The sequence below is a fragment of the Bemisia tabaci genome, chromosome 10, assembly GCF_918797505.1.
Source record: "Bemisia tabaci chromosome 10, PGI_BMITA_v3".
Lineage (NCBI taxonomy): Eukaryota > Metazoa > Arthropoda > Insecta > Hemiptera > Aleyrodidae > Bemisia > Bemisia tabaci.
Genome location: NC_092802.1, coordinates 15,287,712 through 15,305,489, shown reverse-complemented (window position 1 = coordinate 15,305,489; position 17,778 = coordinate 15,287,712). Strand labels below are relative to the sequence as shown.

General features: G+C 35.9%; 1 protein-coding gene across 2 annotated transcripts; it reads left to right on the top strand.

The window, feature by feature from the left end:
- The first annotated feature begins 215 nt into the window (after positions 1 to 215).
- Positions 216 to 17,670, top strand: LOC109037737 (uncharacterized). Of its 2 annotated transcripts, none has more exons than XM_019052543.2 (10): positions 216 to 462; positions 1,618 to 1,758; positions 3,049 to 3,264; positions 3,888 to 4,052; positions 4,388 to 4,509; positions 5,723 to 6,063; positions 7,451 to 7,726; positions 8,749 to 8,946; positions 9,893 to 10,263; positions 11,453 to 17,670. In XM_019052543.2, the coding sequence occupies exons 1-10, from the start codon at positions 322 to 324 to the stop codon at positions 11,630 to 11,632; spliced, it is 2,151 nt and encodes a 716-aa protein (XP_018908088.1). In that variant the 5' UTR covers positions 216 to 321; the 3' UTR covers positions 11,633 to 17,670. The 2 variants fall into 2 exon arrangements, with proteins under 2 accessions (XP_018908088.1, XP_018908087.1); XM_019052542.2 differs by having other exon boundaries at positions 217 to 462; positions 7,418 to 7,726.
- The last annotated feature ends 108 nt before the right edge of the window (positions 17,671 to 17,778 follow it).

Genomic DNA, 17,778 nt, shown 5'->3' with positions numbered 1-17,778 from the left:
CGGCAACTACTGAAAACTTTTACTCTGACTTTTGGTCTTCATAACTTCAATTATTCGCTATTTTTGGCAATTTATTGCCGATTAAAATTAAAATTAAAATTACTAATTATAAAATTAATCAATTTTTTTCAACATTTTCAGCTTTGAAACCAGAAAATTATGGTGTATTTTTTCAATCCTCTGTGACTTTTGAGTTGGTCAAGTAACACATAGCCTTCTAATTACCGAGGGTGGGGATGTGGACATTTTGAGGAGGCTTGTGGTTTCAAGACGGATTGTTGTGTTTTGTCTTCATGAATTCTGTCAATTTTAAGTGAAATAATGGCAGGCTACCGCCGCGTTAGTTATTATGATCTCTGTCGGCTGTGCACCGCGAGCGATGGGACCAAAATGCACATTTTCCGTGAGGAAGGACGTAGGAGACAAATCCCCACCAAGATACAGCTGTGCCTCCCTCTCCAGGTACATTCGCCTCTCTAAAAGGAAGCTTTGAACCATTTTTACCCCTCTTTTTAAGTATTTGTTTTCCCTCACATGTGAGATTTCCACGACGCGTCTTCGACCGCTGTCAGACGCCGAATACTCAATGAATCCATGAATGATTCGCCCGTAGCACTATTTTCTCACTTATAATTCTCTCTTTTAGTGCCAAGCCAAGAATGATGGAATCTTTATCACTTCACTTGCTCAGGCACATCTTTGCCAAGACTGCCACCCTGGTCCCTGATCATTCGATCACTGAATGCAAATGATAATATTAACTGTGTTGTATATCTTATAAGAATGCAGATGAATGTACTGAGGCTAGTTTATCCTCATAAACCCGTACTCATACTGTGTCACTCTCATTGTGGCCTATACAGTCTGGGTGCATGTTGGTCTTATCTGTGTTCAGATATGACAAGATGGCCTTAATCAAAGGTACCAATTAACTCCCCTCGTAAGCAAATACCGTGAAAAAGTTTTATGTAAGCACATCAGGTGTTTGTAGCAGAGTCCAAGTCATGCATGCAAGTTGTCTCTTGCGACTGTAAGGTAATCTCAGTTTGTTATCGAAGTGGCTGAGCCTTGGTTAGTGCCGTGAGAGGATTGTCAGGAGCTCATTAAACTTTTGTCAAATGCTTTGATTGAAAATTCTTACTTGGTAGGTTGTACTTATTTCTATCGCTTTTCATCTTAAAAGAATTAAACATTCGTAACTATCAATGGACATCAGTGTAAAGAGCGATGTACTTAAAGCTCGAGAGTCTCAGTTGAGAAGTTTATTTGAAGAATGAATTATCTTAAATTTGAATGCATAAATATACTGGAGTCTGTGCGCAATAGAGTTATTTAGCTGTGGCCTCTTTTTATTCTCTCCCAAATTTGATTTGGTCAATGCAAACTAAGTAGAACCACAGTTTGGAAGGGGGGGGGGGGAGGATTTGTCAAACCTAAATTTGACCAGGACTTTCCAAGTGATCTTCTAAAGCAGTAGCTTTGTGATCAAATGTAGTTTTGAAAATTCATTTAGTTGCTGGTGAAAAGTTTTTCCCACTGAGAAAAACCAATGAAATGACATTTGTATTCTTTCCTCTTATCTTGTTTTCACAAAGCTGATTTTCTTTTATTTTTCAGATCAATGAAGACGACTCATTACCTAAAAGTATTTGCAACAACTGTGCGGATAAATTGGAATCTTTCTACAATTTTAGGGAATCTTGTCTCACAGCTGAAGCAATGCTTGAAGGTTTTCAAGATTTTAAACGGGAAGGAATGGTAACTACTTTTCTCAGTTGTAAGAGAGGCCCACAAGCCTATCTTTGGATTATTAATTTTTAATGTCTTTTATACCGGTATTCACCATCAATACTCCCCTTGTCACTTTGCAATGCTGCCTTGCTAAGAAAGAATGCCGTATGAACCGTCAGCCATTGCCAAATCTCCTTCGACTAATCATGAATTTTCAGGATTTTTTCTTTTTATTTTTCTCCAATTTTTTCAGAGGATTTTGTTCTTAATTTGATCTAAAAAGTCTGAAAATTTCAAGGGGAAGTATCAATAAATTTCTTCAAAAATAAATACTTTCTAAGAAAAAATTTGGCAACTATCGAATGTTCGTACGGCGTTCTTCCTTAGCACGGCAGAATGGGGTACTGGCTAGGGATTTTTTTAGGGAAAATTACCTGCATCATTGTAGTAATTCAAGACACCGAAAGCAATTCTTAAAGTCTGTTAAAGGACATTGATAGCTTAATGCAAAAATATGTCTATCTTAATTAGGGGCTTGGAAGACAAGTGGGATGATAAGTGCAGTTATTGAAAAAATTGAGGTGTTTACTTAATGATAATTAATTATTAGTAACTAAAACTAGTCTCAAAATATATTCTGTGAAAAACACACTAGGCACTAAAATCCGATCTTAAAGCATCAGAAAGTGAGTTCAAACTTTCTCCCACAATTAGGCTCTGTGCAAGTTAGAAACTTCATACACGTATTTCTCGGAATAGCAACAACTGCCCTTATCCCATTTGTTCTCTAAGCCCCTCCATTGCAATATTAAAAAATCTCCAATTTTGTGAAATAAAACTACTGAAAATGTCTACTTATTATTTTGTGTAATTTTTTCGGAATGAATAACAAATAATTAACAGAAAATTTCAATATAAATTGATGGCTGGTTTTCCTTTTTAAAATATAATGCATGAGCAGAAACTTACAATGTTACTTTCTAAGATACGCAGTTTTCAATTTTAGCACTTGACACGTAGTGTCCTCTCAATAAAATAATTTACCGGATTGGTGGACTGTTGAAGTAAAGTGCAAGTGCTTTACGTCGAATAGCAAAATCACAGTCTAGAATGGTCTATGATTAAAAAAAATTGCCTCTGGCATTTTGTTACTGAAAAACCATCGAGGAATGTTTCAATGATTTTTCCTAGGCTAGTGTAATTAGATCATTATATTATTTATTTAAGTGTAGTAGTTACTCTCAGGCTAAATTAGAAACTCTATCAGTTTGCTGTGCTTTCCAGTCCCCTGTTCAATTGAGTGCGGTTGCATTTCAGGTTTATGTCAAAGACGAGACTCTAGTCAAGGCAGAGACCTCTCAACTCCCGAAAGAGGAGGACTCTCCAAATAATGTCCAGGTGGTGGAGACTAGTTGTATGGTTCCGGTTTCTGTGGAAGGACTTCAGAATCTTGTGCAAGCAGGTGCTGTCCACATCATCAATGACCCAGCCTCTGACAAAGGATTGCAGTATAAAATTCCAATTCCACTACAGGTGCGCTGCTACTCTTAAGACTTTCAGTGGAGGATCTGGAGAAAGGGTCATTAGGGACAACCTTTCCTCTCCCTTTGAGATAGTGGAAGGAATTGAAAGGGTCCTCTCTCTTTGAAGAATGAACACCCTCAGTTTTTAATATTTTATTTATTTATTTATTTACAAAATACACGGACAAAGTCCATTAACAAAATTACAACAATAAAAACTAAACAAGAATGGCAGAAAGGAAACAAAAACAAATGTGAACAAATTCAAACAAATTATAAGATGAGATAAAAGAATTAACAAAAAAAAAATAAATTCATATTTCCCTCCTAAGCTTCATAAAATTTAAACTCTTAAACTTACAACTTTGTCGATAAACATTAAGGGGTGCATTCTGTCTAAGTTAGGTAACCAAACAGAAAGGCAAAATCATAACTGAAATAAATGATTATTTAGATTGATTGGAATAGTTTTCCACTTTCTTTACTTCTTTTTTTCATCTCTAAAATTTATTTGTTGTTCGAGTAATTTTCAATAGGTATCATCATTTCCCTCTTTGTTTTTCTTTTTTTCTTTTTTTCTTTTTTTCTTCTTGAGCTTCCATTTAACAGCTTAGTCAATTTTTTTATTTATAGTTACAATGCGGCACAACGGTGATTGACTCATCACAACAGATACGATACAACATCGCAGAAGTCAGTCCTCAGACGGCCAAAAGTGTGCAGGAAGCATCTCAACTTCTGCAAACTGCAAACCACAAAGAATCACAAAACTTCTCAGAAAAAGCATCACACAATTCGGTAAGTAATCTGTTTTTGGAAAGCAATGAATTAGGATTTCAATTTGTGTTTATTGCCCTCGGAAGCTCCAAAAATTTGTATTAAAAACTTATTTTTGCAAATGCAATTCCTTTGAGTCAATATCTGATGAACACACATCTAAAGAAAGAAGCTCCTCTTACAAATAATTGGGAACAAGATGGTGCAAAGGATGAAGAAACAAGGAGACCAGGAAAGTGAGATGGTCGAATCTTATTCATAATGGAGTAAAAAATTTGCAATTTCTAACAATTAGCCTTCAATTAAAATTTCTGCACTTTTTCCTCTTTTAATTTTTTTTGTAATTCGCTGTTCAGGGAACTCAAACAGACAGTAACCGGGAGGTAGTCATTAGTCAAGCAGCGCTAAACAATGATATGTTTGTGCAATTTGCGAATTTTAAAGACTCTCACGCGCCCCAGGATGAAATCGTTCATAGGTGAGTTTCATCATATCAGTCACTTTTCTTGTTAAGTAGAACGTATGTAAAACCCTGGAGATGTAGGTCAGAAGAATTTTAGTATTTTTTCATTGAAAGTTTGAAGAAACTGTTCTCTAACAAGGTACACTCTACTACAGGTATGGAGAAATAGAATTTTAGAAAGTTGTCGAAACACATAGATTTGACAGCGTCCAATGGTACGACTGCGAAGCCATATTGAAAACTTATTTACTTTCTGTTCTGAGAGTGAATCTCGTCAATTTCGTGTTATTTTTTTGTGTTCTTAGTTAAGCTTTTCGTTATTTTGAGTTTTATCAATTTTTTAAATTCATCTGATAGCCTATTGAAGCTACCAAATCTGCCAGAACCTCATTTTGAACTGCGCGGTAAAGACTGTACGACTTGCGATGTCACTCGATGGCCTATATTCTCAGCGCTGCGACTTCGGCACCCTGTTTGTCCATACCTGTAGTAGAGTGTACCTTGGTACTTTAGAATTATATCAGAAGGAATGATAAGAGTATTGAAATTCTGAAGAGAGAAAAATGATGACAATGTTGCATGAACGTTTCAACAGAATCAAGAACTTGGGTTTCATTTTCATTCCGACAGGTGTTCAAATTTTAGGAGCATTCAGCATTTTTAATGCTGAGGGCTTCCAATATGCTAAGTTTTATATGAAGAATTTTTAATTTTATTAAGAATTTCATTTTTAATCTTGATGTTTACACCAAAGTGTAATTTTTGTCTGTTCGAAGTTCTTGGCTGGGCAGTTGAGAGCTATAACTTAATTATGTAGTTGTGATTGCAAGTCTTGTTAGTTATTTTGAGAGAACTTGTAATTATTTCTAGTTTTGATCTCAGTATCTTTAAAATTTTTTTCGTTTTTTTGCCACCTGGGCAAAGGTTTCTGTGGTTGGGACCTTCCTGTTTGTTATATGGACGTTTTTCTGTCAAACGGAACTATGTGCATTATGACGTGAGCCCTGTTATGCATGTACTCTTATGGGTCTCAGGGCTCATGGCATAATGCACATAGTTTCGTTTGATAGAAATACGTCCATATGATGGTCCGTCTTCACCTGGGTTTGCCTCTATTCATATATTACTCACTTTACTAGTGATGTCATCTATGAAGTGATCAGTGAAAAAAAAGTATCAGTTTACTCTCAATTAAATTTTCATAGAATTTTTTTAATTAATTCCTCAGAGCAAATATCACTGGAATCGCAAATATTGGTGATTACTTGCGGCTGAAAATGGACGAGCCCCACCATGAACTTGCAGACGAGGCCAAAGACATTGAATGCGGCCGATGTGGAAAACGCCTCTCAAGTTCGGAAGTCACAGAACATTGCATATCATGTTTTGATCAACAGCCAACAACTATCATCAGTGAGCACCCTGCGCCACAACATATCCAGGAAAAAATTCCGGAGCAAGGCACGGTGCGGAACGTCGAGGCCATTTCCATTCAGTACACATGTGAGATTTGCGGTAGGATATTCAAAAAGAAGGAATTGTTTGAAGAACATCATAAATCTCATGCTGGTAAGGATCCTTTTTCTTAGTGTAATGCTATGTTGTATCTATACAATGGTATTGAAAGATGTGATGGATAAACAGTGGCTTGTGGTGAGTTTGGTGATACGGCAGGCTGTAGAGACTGCCATCTCATGGGGGAGTATTGTGTGCTTATCTCATTCAAGGGCCAAAGGGGGGGGGGGGGGGTCACCTCCGTCAAATGTTTAAAATTTAGACCTTAACAACTCCTTTTGTATCTTAATTTCAGATATAAAATGTGGAAGAATGTAAAGATGAATGATATCATCTTATTTCTGTCTTTTTCATTTTATTCTTACTCATTTTTCCCCCTCAACCTTTTTCTTATTATTGTCGAAAAGAAAGGAGTACCAAGAGAAAGAAATGGAATGGGAAGGAAAGTAATGAAGAGAAAGTAAAGACAGCATGTGTGGACAACTGCCCTGACAGTCTGCAGTAAATAGACTTCATTTTGCAGTTGGGAACTACAATGTTTGTCTCATTTGTAAAAGCACTTTTCTGCACATGGAAACCAATGGAATGGCATATGCGTTGTTTATATAATGAGCTGGAAATTGTAGTTCTTAATTGCAAAATAAAGTCCAATTTTGAGTTTCTCCTGCATATGAAAGAAGCAAGCTTCCGTCACGCAATAAATTACACTTATTCTGTGGGTACTGCACTCCCCTCAATCTTGATTTTCTGTTTATATTAGGCATTTCTGCTCAGCCTGCTGCAAGCAAGTCTCCAGTGTTTATTCCATTACTTGCATCGGCCCGTCCTGTGGCCTGGTCACACAGCGCAGATTTTTCAACTTCCTCCTAGCTTTGTCACTCAAGTTTTGAACCTCTTGTACCCATCCATCTCTCTCTCTCTCCATTCTTATTGAAATTTTCTTTGTGGGAACCTTTTTCTATTTAATTTTGGGGGGCGTGCCTCACCAAATTAGTCTAGAACTTGGCTTTTTTTACGTGACGCTCCTGCCCCCAAAATTGGATGAATCTTGGTACGCTTGAACTGCTCCTCCAGCAAAGTTAGCTAATGTTAATTTTAATTTTTTTTTGTCCTCACTAAGCTTTTACGAGCTTTGAAATTTGGGCTAATAAATGGAAGTCCCTTTAACAGTCCTTAATTTCAGAACGGTCGTACAGAGCTAAATGGTTCTGGCACTAACAAATAGCCTCCTCTGTATGCCAAGAGGGAATACTATTTGAATAACACGTTTCTATGAAATGTATATTGATTGCAAACTATTATTATTTTTTAAAGATTAACATGTTCATGTTGATAGGTATTGATTTTATCTTTTTGTTATAGTATTTTGTTTCAAATTTGTTCAATTTCTTTTCTTTTTCACCATCAGATGATTCAATGAGAATCATATTTTCTCCTGCAGAAAGTGATACTCACCTGAGCGAATTTGTGCGGGTCCCTTCGAAACCAGAGGCTGCGAATCACCTGTCTTCCCAAGACCAAGTCAATTCAGTGGTCGTCTCTTACGCAAACCAAGTTAGTGGTGATGAAATGAGCCCGCAGGTGTCTCAAGACTTTTTAGCAACGGAAATAAAGGCTGAGGACCAAAACCAATCTCAAGCCACCGTCGCGTGCGATGTCTGCGGAAAGCCGTTCAAGCGAAAAGAACATCTATTCCAGCACAGGAAATTACACTCAGGTTGTCATGTATTTTAGTTGCTTTTAAAAATTAATTAATAAATTAAACGGATTCTAAAGTAATACTTATCAGTTTAATTTTGTATGGGGATAGAAGAATGGCAGTAAGGTTTGAAAATGGCAAAATTGATTCTGTTCAGTATTAGCTTGTCCTAATTTCATTCTCTATCGTCAATATTGTCTATTTATTTGTCTTCGTTTTCAGCAAATTACGAAAAGCAAAGTCTTGCTGTCAGATGAATTAAGCTATAAAGAGTCGCAGAGTCTAGAGAACTGCGGGCTGATGATTGTAATTGATAGACAAAAAAGGCAAACGGAAAATGAGGTGATCCTTTTGGTTGAAACAAGTGGTTCCTGAAGACAAAGGACTCGGAAAATGATGGACTAACTATAGGGTCCCTTGGTCCCTTGCGGATTGCCATTACTTAGTCTATTACTTACCTCCTTTATCCATTGCATCAACCACCTACTTCCATCAATGAGATTGCTCCATTTTCTCCTGTTTTCTTTGTCTATCAATTTCAATAATTAGCCAACTGGAAAATAATGCCAAGTTTTTGCAGGAAAATTTTTGAAAAATGTATGAAACTTAGCGTAAAACCTGAAAAATGCAGGGAATTTCATTTTATACACGTAGTGACCGACAAAATTCAAATTCTTGGCTGCCTGAAGAGCTTCATTGCAGGATTCTGTCTCTCCTATCTCTAAAACAGCATAATGAAAAACCTCGAAAGATGAAGATTTTGAGGGTTAAAATCAAAATGGAACCAAGTTGAATTTTCTCACAAGAAAACTAGAAAGTATCGTAAAGTCGGAAATTCTCTCTTTCATCAACTTTTTAAGCACCAAATAATTTTTACAGTTTTAAGCTGAAGAATGGTGAAAAGGACACTTAAAGTCCATTCTAACATGAGCCCTGAGTTCGATAAAAAAATTTGCATGACGGGGTTTGTGTCACAATGGATTATTTCCTTTCGATTTAAAGGCGTCCTAATGGTCAATGTATTTTTTTACATGTTTCAGGAGAGCGACCGTTTGTCTGCAGCACATGTAACAAAGCCTTTGGTCGCAAAGAGCATCTATTGAGGCATATGTTAGCGCACACTGGGCAGAAGGTTCATGACTGCGATCTTTGCGGGAAGTCTTTCAGCCGGAAAGACAACTTACTGAAACACAAGAAAATCCATGGTATATCTGGACCTTTTAGCTGTGAAATCTGTGGTAAGTAGTTAACATGAACAAAAATGTATTCTTCAATAGCGCACAACTTAAGAGCTGATTTAAAGGCCCCGTCAATTGATATTCTCAGTGGGTCCAACAAGAAAAGAAACTTAATTTCATTTCAAACTTACTGGTTTTTCATGATCAATGAATAACTTCAGGAGCCTTTTTCTCAAAATTCTGTACCAATTTTATATTATATGGACTGTTCAATATTCTGTTCATTCTGATCATTATCAATAATGCATCGGATATAGTGGTGCTGAAAGGAACTAAAGGACAAATTTCTAACTTTTAGTGTTTGATGGATTTCGATCCTCTACAACTCAAGCTACCTACAGGCATATAAATTTGCCTAAATAATTCGTTTCGCCCCATAGAAACACCGTCTGTTTAATCACCGTCTGTTTGGGAATTGGCTGTAGCGCATTAAATCAAATGAAAATTTGCTGCACATCTTCTTGCAACATAAAACAAGGACATAGCCTTGCTACATATTTTAATGTTACAGTCTTGCTGCATATTTTAACATCTAGTGAATTTTCATGCAGTATTTTTGCTACATATTTTCTGTTCGTACTATAGAAAGGCATGGAGTAAAAAAAAATGCACTTAAGTATGTGGTGAGGAAAACTCCTTTTACTTCCCTGACTTTTACTGTGTAGTCGGTGATTGATCATTTTTTGCCAGTAGTAAGCGCCCTGATCAGTGATCATGACACCGTGGGGCATCATCGGCAAATTACCTATGAGCTGAGTCATTTCATTGACCAACAAGCATCATAATGAGAGCGTATGCTTTGACACCGACTTCTCTGGGGAGCAAATAAATTAATAAAAAATGAAATAACATTGTTAGGTTTGCACGCTTCTAAAATACCTCCATTTTCATGGAGATTTAAACATATTGATTAATTACACATGAAAAAATGTATCTTTTTTAACAGGCAAATCATTTGTTGTGAAGCATTACTACATGTTGCATTTGAATTGTCACCAAAATGAACAAAATGGGGAAGACCCAGATAACCCTCTGCGCTGCGATGTGTGCAATAAGGTGTTCAGTGACAAAAGTCACCTGCTAACACATAAAGCGCGCCACCGCAGCCGAGGGAAGATCCAGCAGCGCCTGCCACAACGCCAGCAATCACAGGATCAGTCGCCCCATGATCAACAGCAGCAACAGGCACAGCCGCAGCAATCTCAGCAGCCACAACAAACGCAACAGACACAAGTTCAGCAGAGTGAAATGCAATCCCAATTGACGCAGGTTGTGCAGTGCCAGTCACCTGTTGCGGCTACTTCAAGCTCTAATGAGGTAAGCCACTAACTCCAAATGAAGCGGTCAGTGACCCAGGAGCTATAATGTCTAATAGATTAATACTTTGTAGGGAATGTAAAAAAGATGAATACCTCGTAGTTTCTCTATCTAATATAAAAAAAAGGAAAAAAAGACACAGGAGAGTATTTGCATTAGTTAGTTTTGCCAGACAACTCATTTCAACTTATCTGTGTGTGGGTGCATGTTTTCCGTCGAAAGTTTCAGGGAATTTTTGCTAAACGACGAAGAAAAGTTCCACCACAAAGAAGCTGACTTGCAACTATACTTGAAGAGATAGGTTATTTTTTAAATGAAACTTTGCAAAATCCTTGAACTGCATTTGAATTTGATCATTTTAAACTTCTTAGAAAAGTTTTCTCAATTATGGAACAATGGACTTTGCCCTTTCTATTTATTTTTTTTTTGGGCCCTCTAACTGGGCATAGTGATGCTTAGGAGTGCAGTTTATGCGCAATCATGTCCCAAATTGTGGAAAGGCCTTCAAAATGTGGAAGAGGGTGAACATTCCTACATTATGGGTAAAAAATTGTGTACGGTTTTGTCTCAGTCTGTTTGGAGGTTCACGATACCAGCAAATTGCTGCTGACAACCCAAATAGCGCAATTCATAATATGAATATTGTTAATTTTATTCAATAAAAGTAGGAATAATTTTTTATCTCTTTTCTTTTTTCTTGAGTGGTATTTTAACAACATTTTAAAGGACTCTTTGGTTTAGTTGGAGGGAACAACTATAGAGAGTTTAGAAACCAAATTCGTGTCACAGAAACATATGATGTTAAACACAGGTGTCAAAACTACATGATTGGACAATGTAAATAGTGAGTAGAGGAATGTATTTCAGTAAGCGATTGCAATTTTAATTTAATTGTATGATTAATCCCTGAAGGAAAAAGGTTCACACGTTTTCATCATTCTCAGTAAAATTAATGCCTAAAGTTGTTCATTTTTAGTTTTATATGATAATCGATGATGTGAAAAGGCGAGGAATTTTGATAATATTTTTAGGAAAAACCTGGGAAGTCTGGGAATTGTTTCCTTAAAGTTTGTAGACACTATGAAAAAGTTGAACATTTAAATATGTACCAGCTCTTTTAATGTTAAAACAGAGCCTTCTTGCTCTCATTCAGTCGACTTTCATAATTTTGTACTCTCTTGTTTTGTAGGAAAATCAAGATCCTCTCTCTACAGTCAATACAGCAGCCATTTTAGCCCCTAGCATTCTGCACACAAGCTCAGCGCAGGTTTTTCAGATGCCCACCGGAACAACGTACCTCTGCACCCCGACCATCACCTCAAATCAGTTCATTGACAACCTCCGTAGACTGAGTTCACCAGCAACTTGATTTATAATCTACGAAGGTAAAGGATGAACAAGCAGAAGCTCTTAAAGCAAACATGAGAGCTTTCTTAAATCAAAACCGTACTTATAATCAAGTTTTGCCAATTTTCAGCTGGTCCTTGAAACTTCGGAAATCATTCCCTCGCCGGTCCTCTGAAGAAAATCAGAATGGCTTAGCTTGTGAAACAGCAAGGCAGTGGCAAGAAATTTTTGCAGGGTTGTAATATAGTTTTTCCTCTGTAATTGGTGAAAAAATGAAAAGTTAAAAAAATCATTTCTTAGGGGAGAAAAAGCTAATCAAAATCCGACCCGTTTAAATGTCACTCATCAATCGAGTTGATAAAGTAAGGGGATGCCATAAGACGAGTTCAGTCAATCAGCAAACGCTGTTTCTTCCGCTTAGCTACATCATCAGCACCCGCTAAAAATATGATTTCAGATGGATTTCATTCTTGGCGTTTTCAAAACGGAGTACCTTGGTCTTTTAGAATTGAAAAAAGCTGACGAATTCCTAGAAATTTAGTTTACTCCAGACTTTCAGAAAATGAATTGAAAAAAAGGTGGGTGCCACTGACACATTGTAGAAGTAGCAGAGCACCTAAATTAAGAAGAAGCTGAGTATTATTTTGATCCGAGCAGATCTGAGTTACCAAGATCATAACGGTAGATGACACATTTTAATATAGTGGTGGTGCTCAAAGTTTATGATGTGTCATCTCTTATTTACGCATCAATTTTTCTTTGTAACCCCAAAGTATGATTTCAAATTGAATTTCGGATTTTATTTTATTGTCGGACGAGGTGGTAAAACTTGTGTCTGCAAAAAGCCCTGGAAAGAGCTCTCAAATATGTAGTTTCATATCATATTATGTACTTTTCGAAATGAGTGATCCTTTATTTTTCAGATCATTCTCTCAGCTTGTTTGTAGAGTTGCAGTATATTTCAGTGTGTACTAGACCCCTGATTTATTGATCAGGTAATATGTATTTAGTTTTTGATTATTTTTCAATTTTTGTAAGATAAGTAGAAATTAAGCCAGCCTTTTGAGCTTCTCAAAATGTTGACTCTCATCGAAAAATTAGCAGTAAAACTGCTTGGTGATTTTCAGCCTTAATTTTGGTCTTTCGATTGAGTTGAGAAGATAGTTACATTGATTTTTCTTGGTATGATACAAGGTGCAGCGCTTCTACCGTCAGGGAAACCTGAAATAATCTGACCAACTCATTCCTGTACATTAACGAGTTAACTGGCTTGCTTAAAGCACAAATTCCATATTATTCTGTTTACTCAAAAATACATATCTGTACATTAGCGCTTAAAAATGTTTCTGCGTTCTAAAAAGGAAATTGTCAGAAATGACTCAACACTCTGCGTCATCATGATAAGGAGAACGCGTCGTTCAAGAGATCTCTCTTTTTTCTCTCTCTTCCTCTCTTCTATCTTTTTAAAAGATTCAAACATAACTATCTCTTTATTGAACCGGAATAACAAATTAATGTGCCATTGCGCAATATCAGTGGCAATGTAAAGTGCAAGTGATTTTGATTGGACTTAAAGAAATATTTCTAATATTTTAAAGCATCATAAAAAACTTATGAAACAATGTTAAATTGAATGACTTGGACAGAAATAGTAATGTTAATTTGAATGATGCGGACAGGAATAGTATTGTTAAATTGAATAACTTGGACAGGAATAGTATGATTATGAAAGGCCATAACTTTTAAACTCAGTGAGAGGTAACAAGGAATGGAAATCCCGAGAATATATGTAAATATAAAAATCCTCCTTTTTATTTTTTTAATAGTTTTTGTGATCACTATTTATTTCTCCCACAAAGAAAATTTTGTATTTAATATCATTAGGGGTGCTGAAATCCCAACAAGCTTTTTTTTTTTTGTATTTGTGAATGAACATTTAGTCCATTCATGAAGAGTCTCTTCATAGGGAGAGTTATGCCTTGAGGAATCAATTTCTGATTTGTCTCGTTTTTTGGCTGTACTTAAGACACAATCGGGCAGAAAGATCACTTTCTCATCATTTACAAAGATTGCAGGGTTTCTACTGCTCGGAAAAAACAGGGAAAACACAGGGAATTCGACATTAACTTTCAAATTTAAAAGAATTAGAGTTTCTCTATATGAATTCAATGAAAAGAGTTACTCGGAACGAGACTTTAAAAGCGAAAGTGGCCTGCTGTCTCCTTTCAATTTTAAATTCCTATTTACAGCTAATAGCTTTGCTGATTTCTTGGATAAATAACTAAGTTGTCGGCGACCATAGTCTTAGAAGAGTTGTTAAGTTAAACCTTTGCGACGGATACGTTTTAGTAAAGTTATTTTTCATAAATATTGCAGGGAAAAGACAGGGAACACTCAAGGAATTTAAAAATTGAAAAAAGTAGAAACCCTGAGATTATAAACCAATATGAACCAGGGAACCAAGAGAAAGGACGAAAGAAAGCCAAGAATGATTCGAACAAGGATTACCAAAACACATTATCACTTGAATCATCTTTGAGCCAGTTTGTGACATCAAGGACCTCAGATGATTTAACTCTCCCTATCAAGGGACTTTTCATTCATCTATGTTGATCCACCAATGTTATAATATGTTGAATCTCCCAATACGATAGGATGGAAATTTGCATCCTTTGAATTGTTGTTTCATCTTTCAGGTGTGCGTTATGTACATAGAATCCTGTTTTGACGGACTGTAACCATTAAAACAGGCTTCTTTGACAGACACAACTGACCTAATCTATTGGTAGTTTCTCAAGCTTACTGTATTCTGGTCAGATAACAAACTAATTTGAGTCTACCAATATTTGTGGAAGAACTTCTCAAATTTTTTTTAAAACTTTTCCTCAGAGGTGAATATTTTAACTCATCACAAACCTTTTAGGATTTGTGCTGGTGACTTTGTACAAACTGTAAACGCACCAAAAAAATCATCCTTTGTATTATTTGTAAGTATTTTGACTTGTAATTTAGTGTAAATTTTAGGGGTATGTGCATGATAAGCCGTTCGTGTAAAGTCCCTGACCCATTGTGATTATCGTGAAAGAAGACTGTGAATATTTTGATCCTGATTTGATTTCTGATTTCAACTTTACTTCCTTTTTTGTTTTCTTACTTTTATAACTATATTCTAGTTGACTTCAATGTGGTTGTCAGGACTGTATTCAAATGTGGCCCTTTTTTTTGAAGTGTTTGATATTTATACAAAAAGATCTCATTGATTTTGGAAGAATGATTACAACTTTAGTGACAACTTTAGAGCATTTTCTTTCGCCGGAATCGCACGCAGAAGATGGAGAGCTGAACGTAGGACTCATCGGTCGATTGTTGAGTGCTTCCCTGAATTTTGCGCATATTCAGGGCACCGATGAGAATCGGGGTTCAGCAGTCATCAGTCTGTCTGAACTTTTTGAATTAATCTGTTGTAAATGTAAGTAAAAGAAGACTCTAAATTGGGAATTTCCGACTGCTGAGTAACGACCGATAACTCCCATTTTCAACTGCTAAATTCAGATTGTGATTCTGGCTTGTGTTGTGAAATACCATCTAAAATAGTTTGTATCAGAGATCAAATTTCTGGGAAAGCTTTGTGACGAGAACAGGAATGCTCTGGAATGATCTTGGGTACTCCCCAAATTATGAGTATTTTTGGCTGTTGGTGTTTCTCCATTTAAGTTCCTCAGCGACAGAGATTTCAGACTGATATACAAGGGAACGTAACCTTTTAGATTCTAAGTCATGGCGTCTGTAGCTGAATTGGCTTCTACAAAATCTGATCTTTTTTCCTCAGTTCTGACGTTGATTCTTCTAAAAAGAAACTATCACCGACAGTAATCACACTTTTTTTAAGTTTGAAATCCTGTTAGTTGTATTTGTCTTTGCTGCAGTGAGATTTCGGCTCTAACGGCTGAACTTGAAAGCTGTTCTAAAACATTGAATTAGAAGTCAGGAGAAACAACTTGAAATTTTGTAAATCATGTCTTAGTTTGTAAGCTCTAATAGACCACCGCATTGAAGTTACATTGAATTCAGCAGAGAGAAGTTATTTGTCTACGCCTCTCTAAAATCTTCACCTAAAAAAACCTAATTTCAACCACTTTTTTATGATTTGTGAGCAAATTGTCAAACTGTAGATTCTCTACAATTTTCAAGTATCAGTAGATATCCTGAGTCGACAAGAAGGTTTGAAGAGACTCCCAGTAACGGCTTGTAAAATTTTCAGTCAGAACCTAAATTGTTTCTTGAAGCTTGAAAATGAATTGCTAAAATTCGAGTTTCTGTTCTGATGGAGAGAAAAGAAGCGCTATACTCCTTTCTAAAAAAAAGGCCCATTTGATGTTCTACCTCTTTCTAAAAAAGGGCCCATTTGATGTTGTCCACCGAATTTTAGGTATCAAAAATATAATTTCTTCTTTTGAAGGTTTTAAATGAAATTTTCAAAGTTGCTTCAGTCTGCCTCAAATTTTACCACAGTAAAATATTCTCTATTTTTTAAACGAACTAAACTTAATATCAGTCGAGGTGAAACGAGAATAATTTGCTCCTTTTCATAAATCCCTCTTTGCTGGGTTTAAAAAGCCACAATAAGTGTAAGTTAACTGTTGTTTTTTTTTTATTTTATTTTACCTAGTATATTTAATTATCATTCCATTTTTTATCAACTAATCATAGCTTTCAATTTTATAGTCAGCCTCTTTCGCAATTTTTTCTTCCTCCTTTTGCAAAGAATCACTCAAGGGATGAAGATCTCAGAAGTTGGTCCCTTGTTAGCTTCTCTAATTGGTTGAAAGGTCCTCTTTTTTTCTGTATTTTTTTTTATTCAATCGAATTTATGTTACTGAATTGAAATTCTTTCAGTTTCCTATGTTTTGGAGAAAAGTCTTTTCAAAACTGCATCTGAGGTAGAGGAAAAATTGGCTGATCATTAAATCATTGTTTTGAGTTAGTTTCAATTTGAAAAGACAGTTTATTTTTACCGGACTTTTTTTTCTTTGAGGAATGTTTTCTATTTTATTGAGTATCTATAAAAAAGCTGCAAGCATAATTATTCATTTTAATTTAACCCTGATGTAAGACAAATTCACAACTGCAATATGCATCCAAGCAATAGACAACATCACCCACCGTCGTTTTTAAAGGGAATGTACCCATTGATATCGATTGTAGAGGTTATGAGTTAGCATCTCTTGCCCAACCGTAAAATTCAGCCGTTGAATTACAACTTTGTGTTACACCCAACAGGCCTATTTCCTCTGGCACCACATATTAGTCTCGTTCAAATCATAAGTTCCATGGAACTACTGAGGGTGAATGAATATGAAGAGAAAGGTGAGTTAGTCATAGTCCCAGCTTTCCAAAAAGCTATGAAGGTTGAAATTCTGCGCTCTGGTTTTCTGAGGAAGTTCGTTTGGCTAGACCAACTTTTTCTCTTTGGGGGTTCTGAAACGTCACTTTGATCCGCTTTGTGAAGAGGTTGGTCTAGTTTAATAGACTTTTTCAGTAAACTAGAGGGCTGATTTTCAGTTTTAACTTGTTGAACAGTTGATAGTGTGACAGGCACATTTTTTTTTTTTTTTTCGTTTTCCACTTTCAGAGAAATAAGACCAAAAAACTGACATGTGTAACGTCTGTACTCTCCACACCGGACCCTCATCTTGTGCAAAAAGGTAGTGAGTGATGATTAAGTACTCTGTAAATACTCAATCTCTACCCAGTATATCTCTTTTGTATCATGACATTTCAGCTTAAATTAATGTCTGGTAATTCATTTTAACCATAAGCAAAATAAACTGAGATACTGGTGTATTGCTGTTAAGGAGTCTTCACCATGTAATTTTATGTATCTAGTTATTTATGTCTGAAAGATGTTGATTATTTTTATGATTTTTAATTTATTAAGACGCTCGCTGCGTCAATGGACTTTTGTAATTTTTAAAATTTATATATTTGTAATTGAAACTATGTACATCATGAATTTTTCAGAAACCTTGCAGATTAAACTGCTCTTCATTTCTCTTGGAATTACTGGTTTTTTTCTTGAACTAGACCATTTAGCCTGGGGTTTTTTTCCTTCTTGAATTCTCCCATAGCATTTTAAGTCAAATTTTGAAAGAAAATTGTTTAAATGTA

What these genes read in the sequence shown, in the direction of transcription:
- LOC109037737 (XM_019052542.2), top strand. Translation starts at nt 322, where the DNA reads ATGGCAGGCTACCGCCGCGTTAGTTATTATGATCTCTGTCGGCTGTGC. An exon ending in AGCTGTGCCTCCCTCTCCAG is followed by an intron (nt 463 to 1,617) that starts GTACATTCGCCT and finishes TTTATTTTTCAG; the next exon opens with ATCAATGAAGACGACTCATT. An exon ending in CTACTTCAAGCTCTAATGAG is followed by an intron (nt 10,264 to 11,452) that starts GTAAGCCACTAA and finishes CTTGTTTTGTAG; the next exon opens with GAAAATCAAGATCCTCTCTC.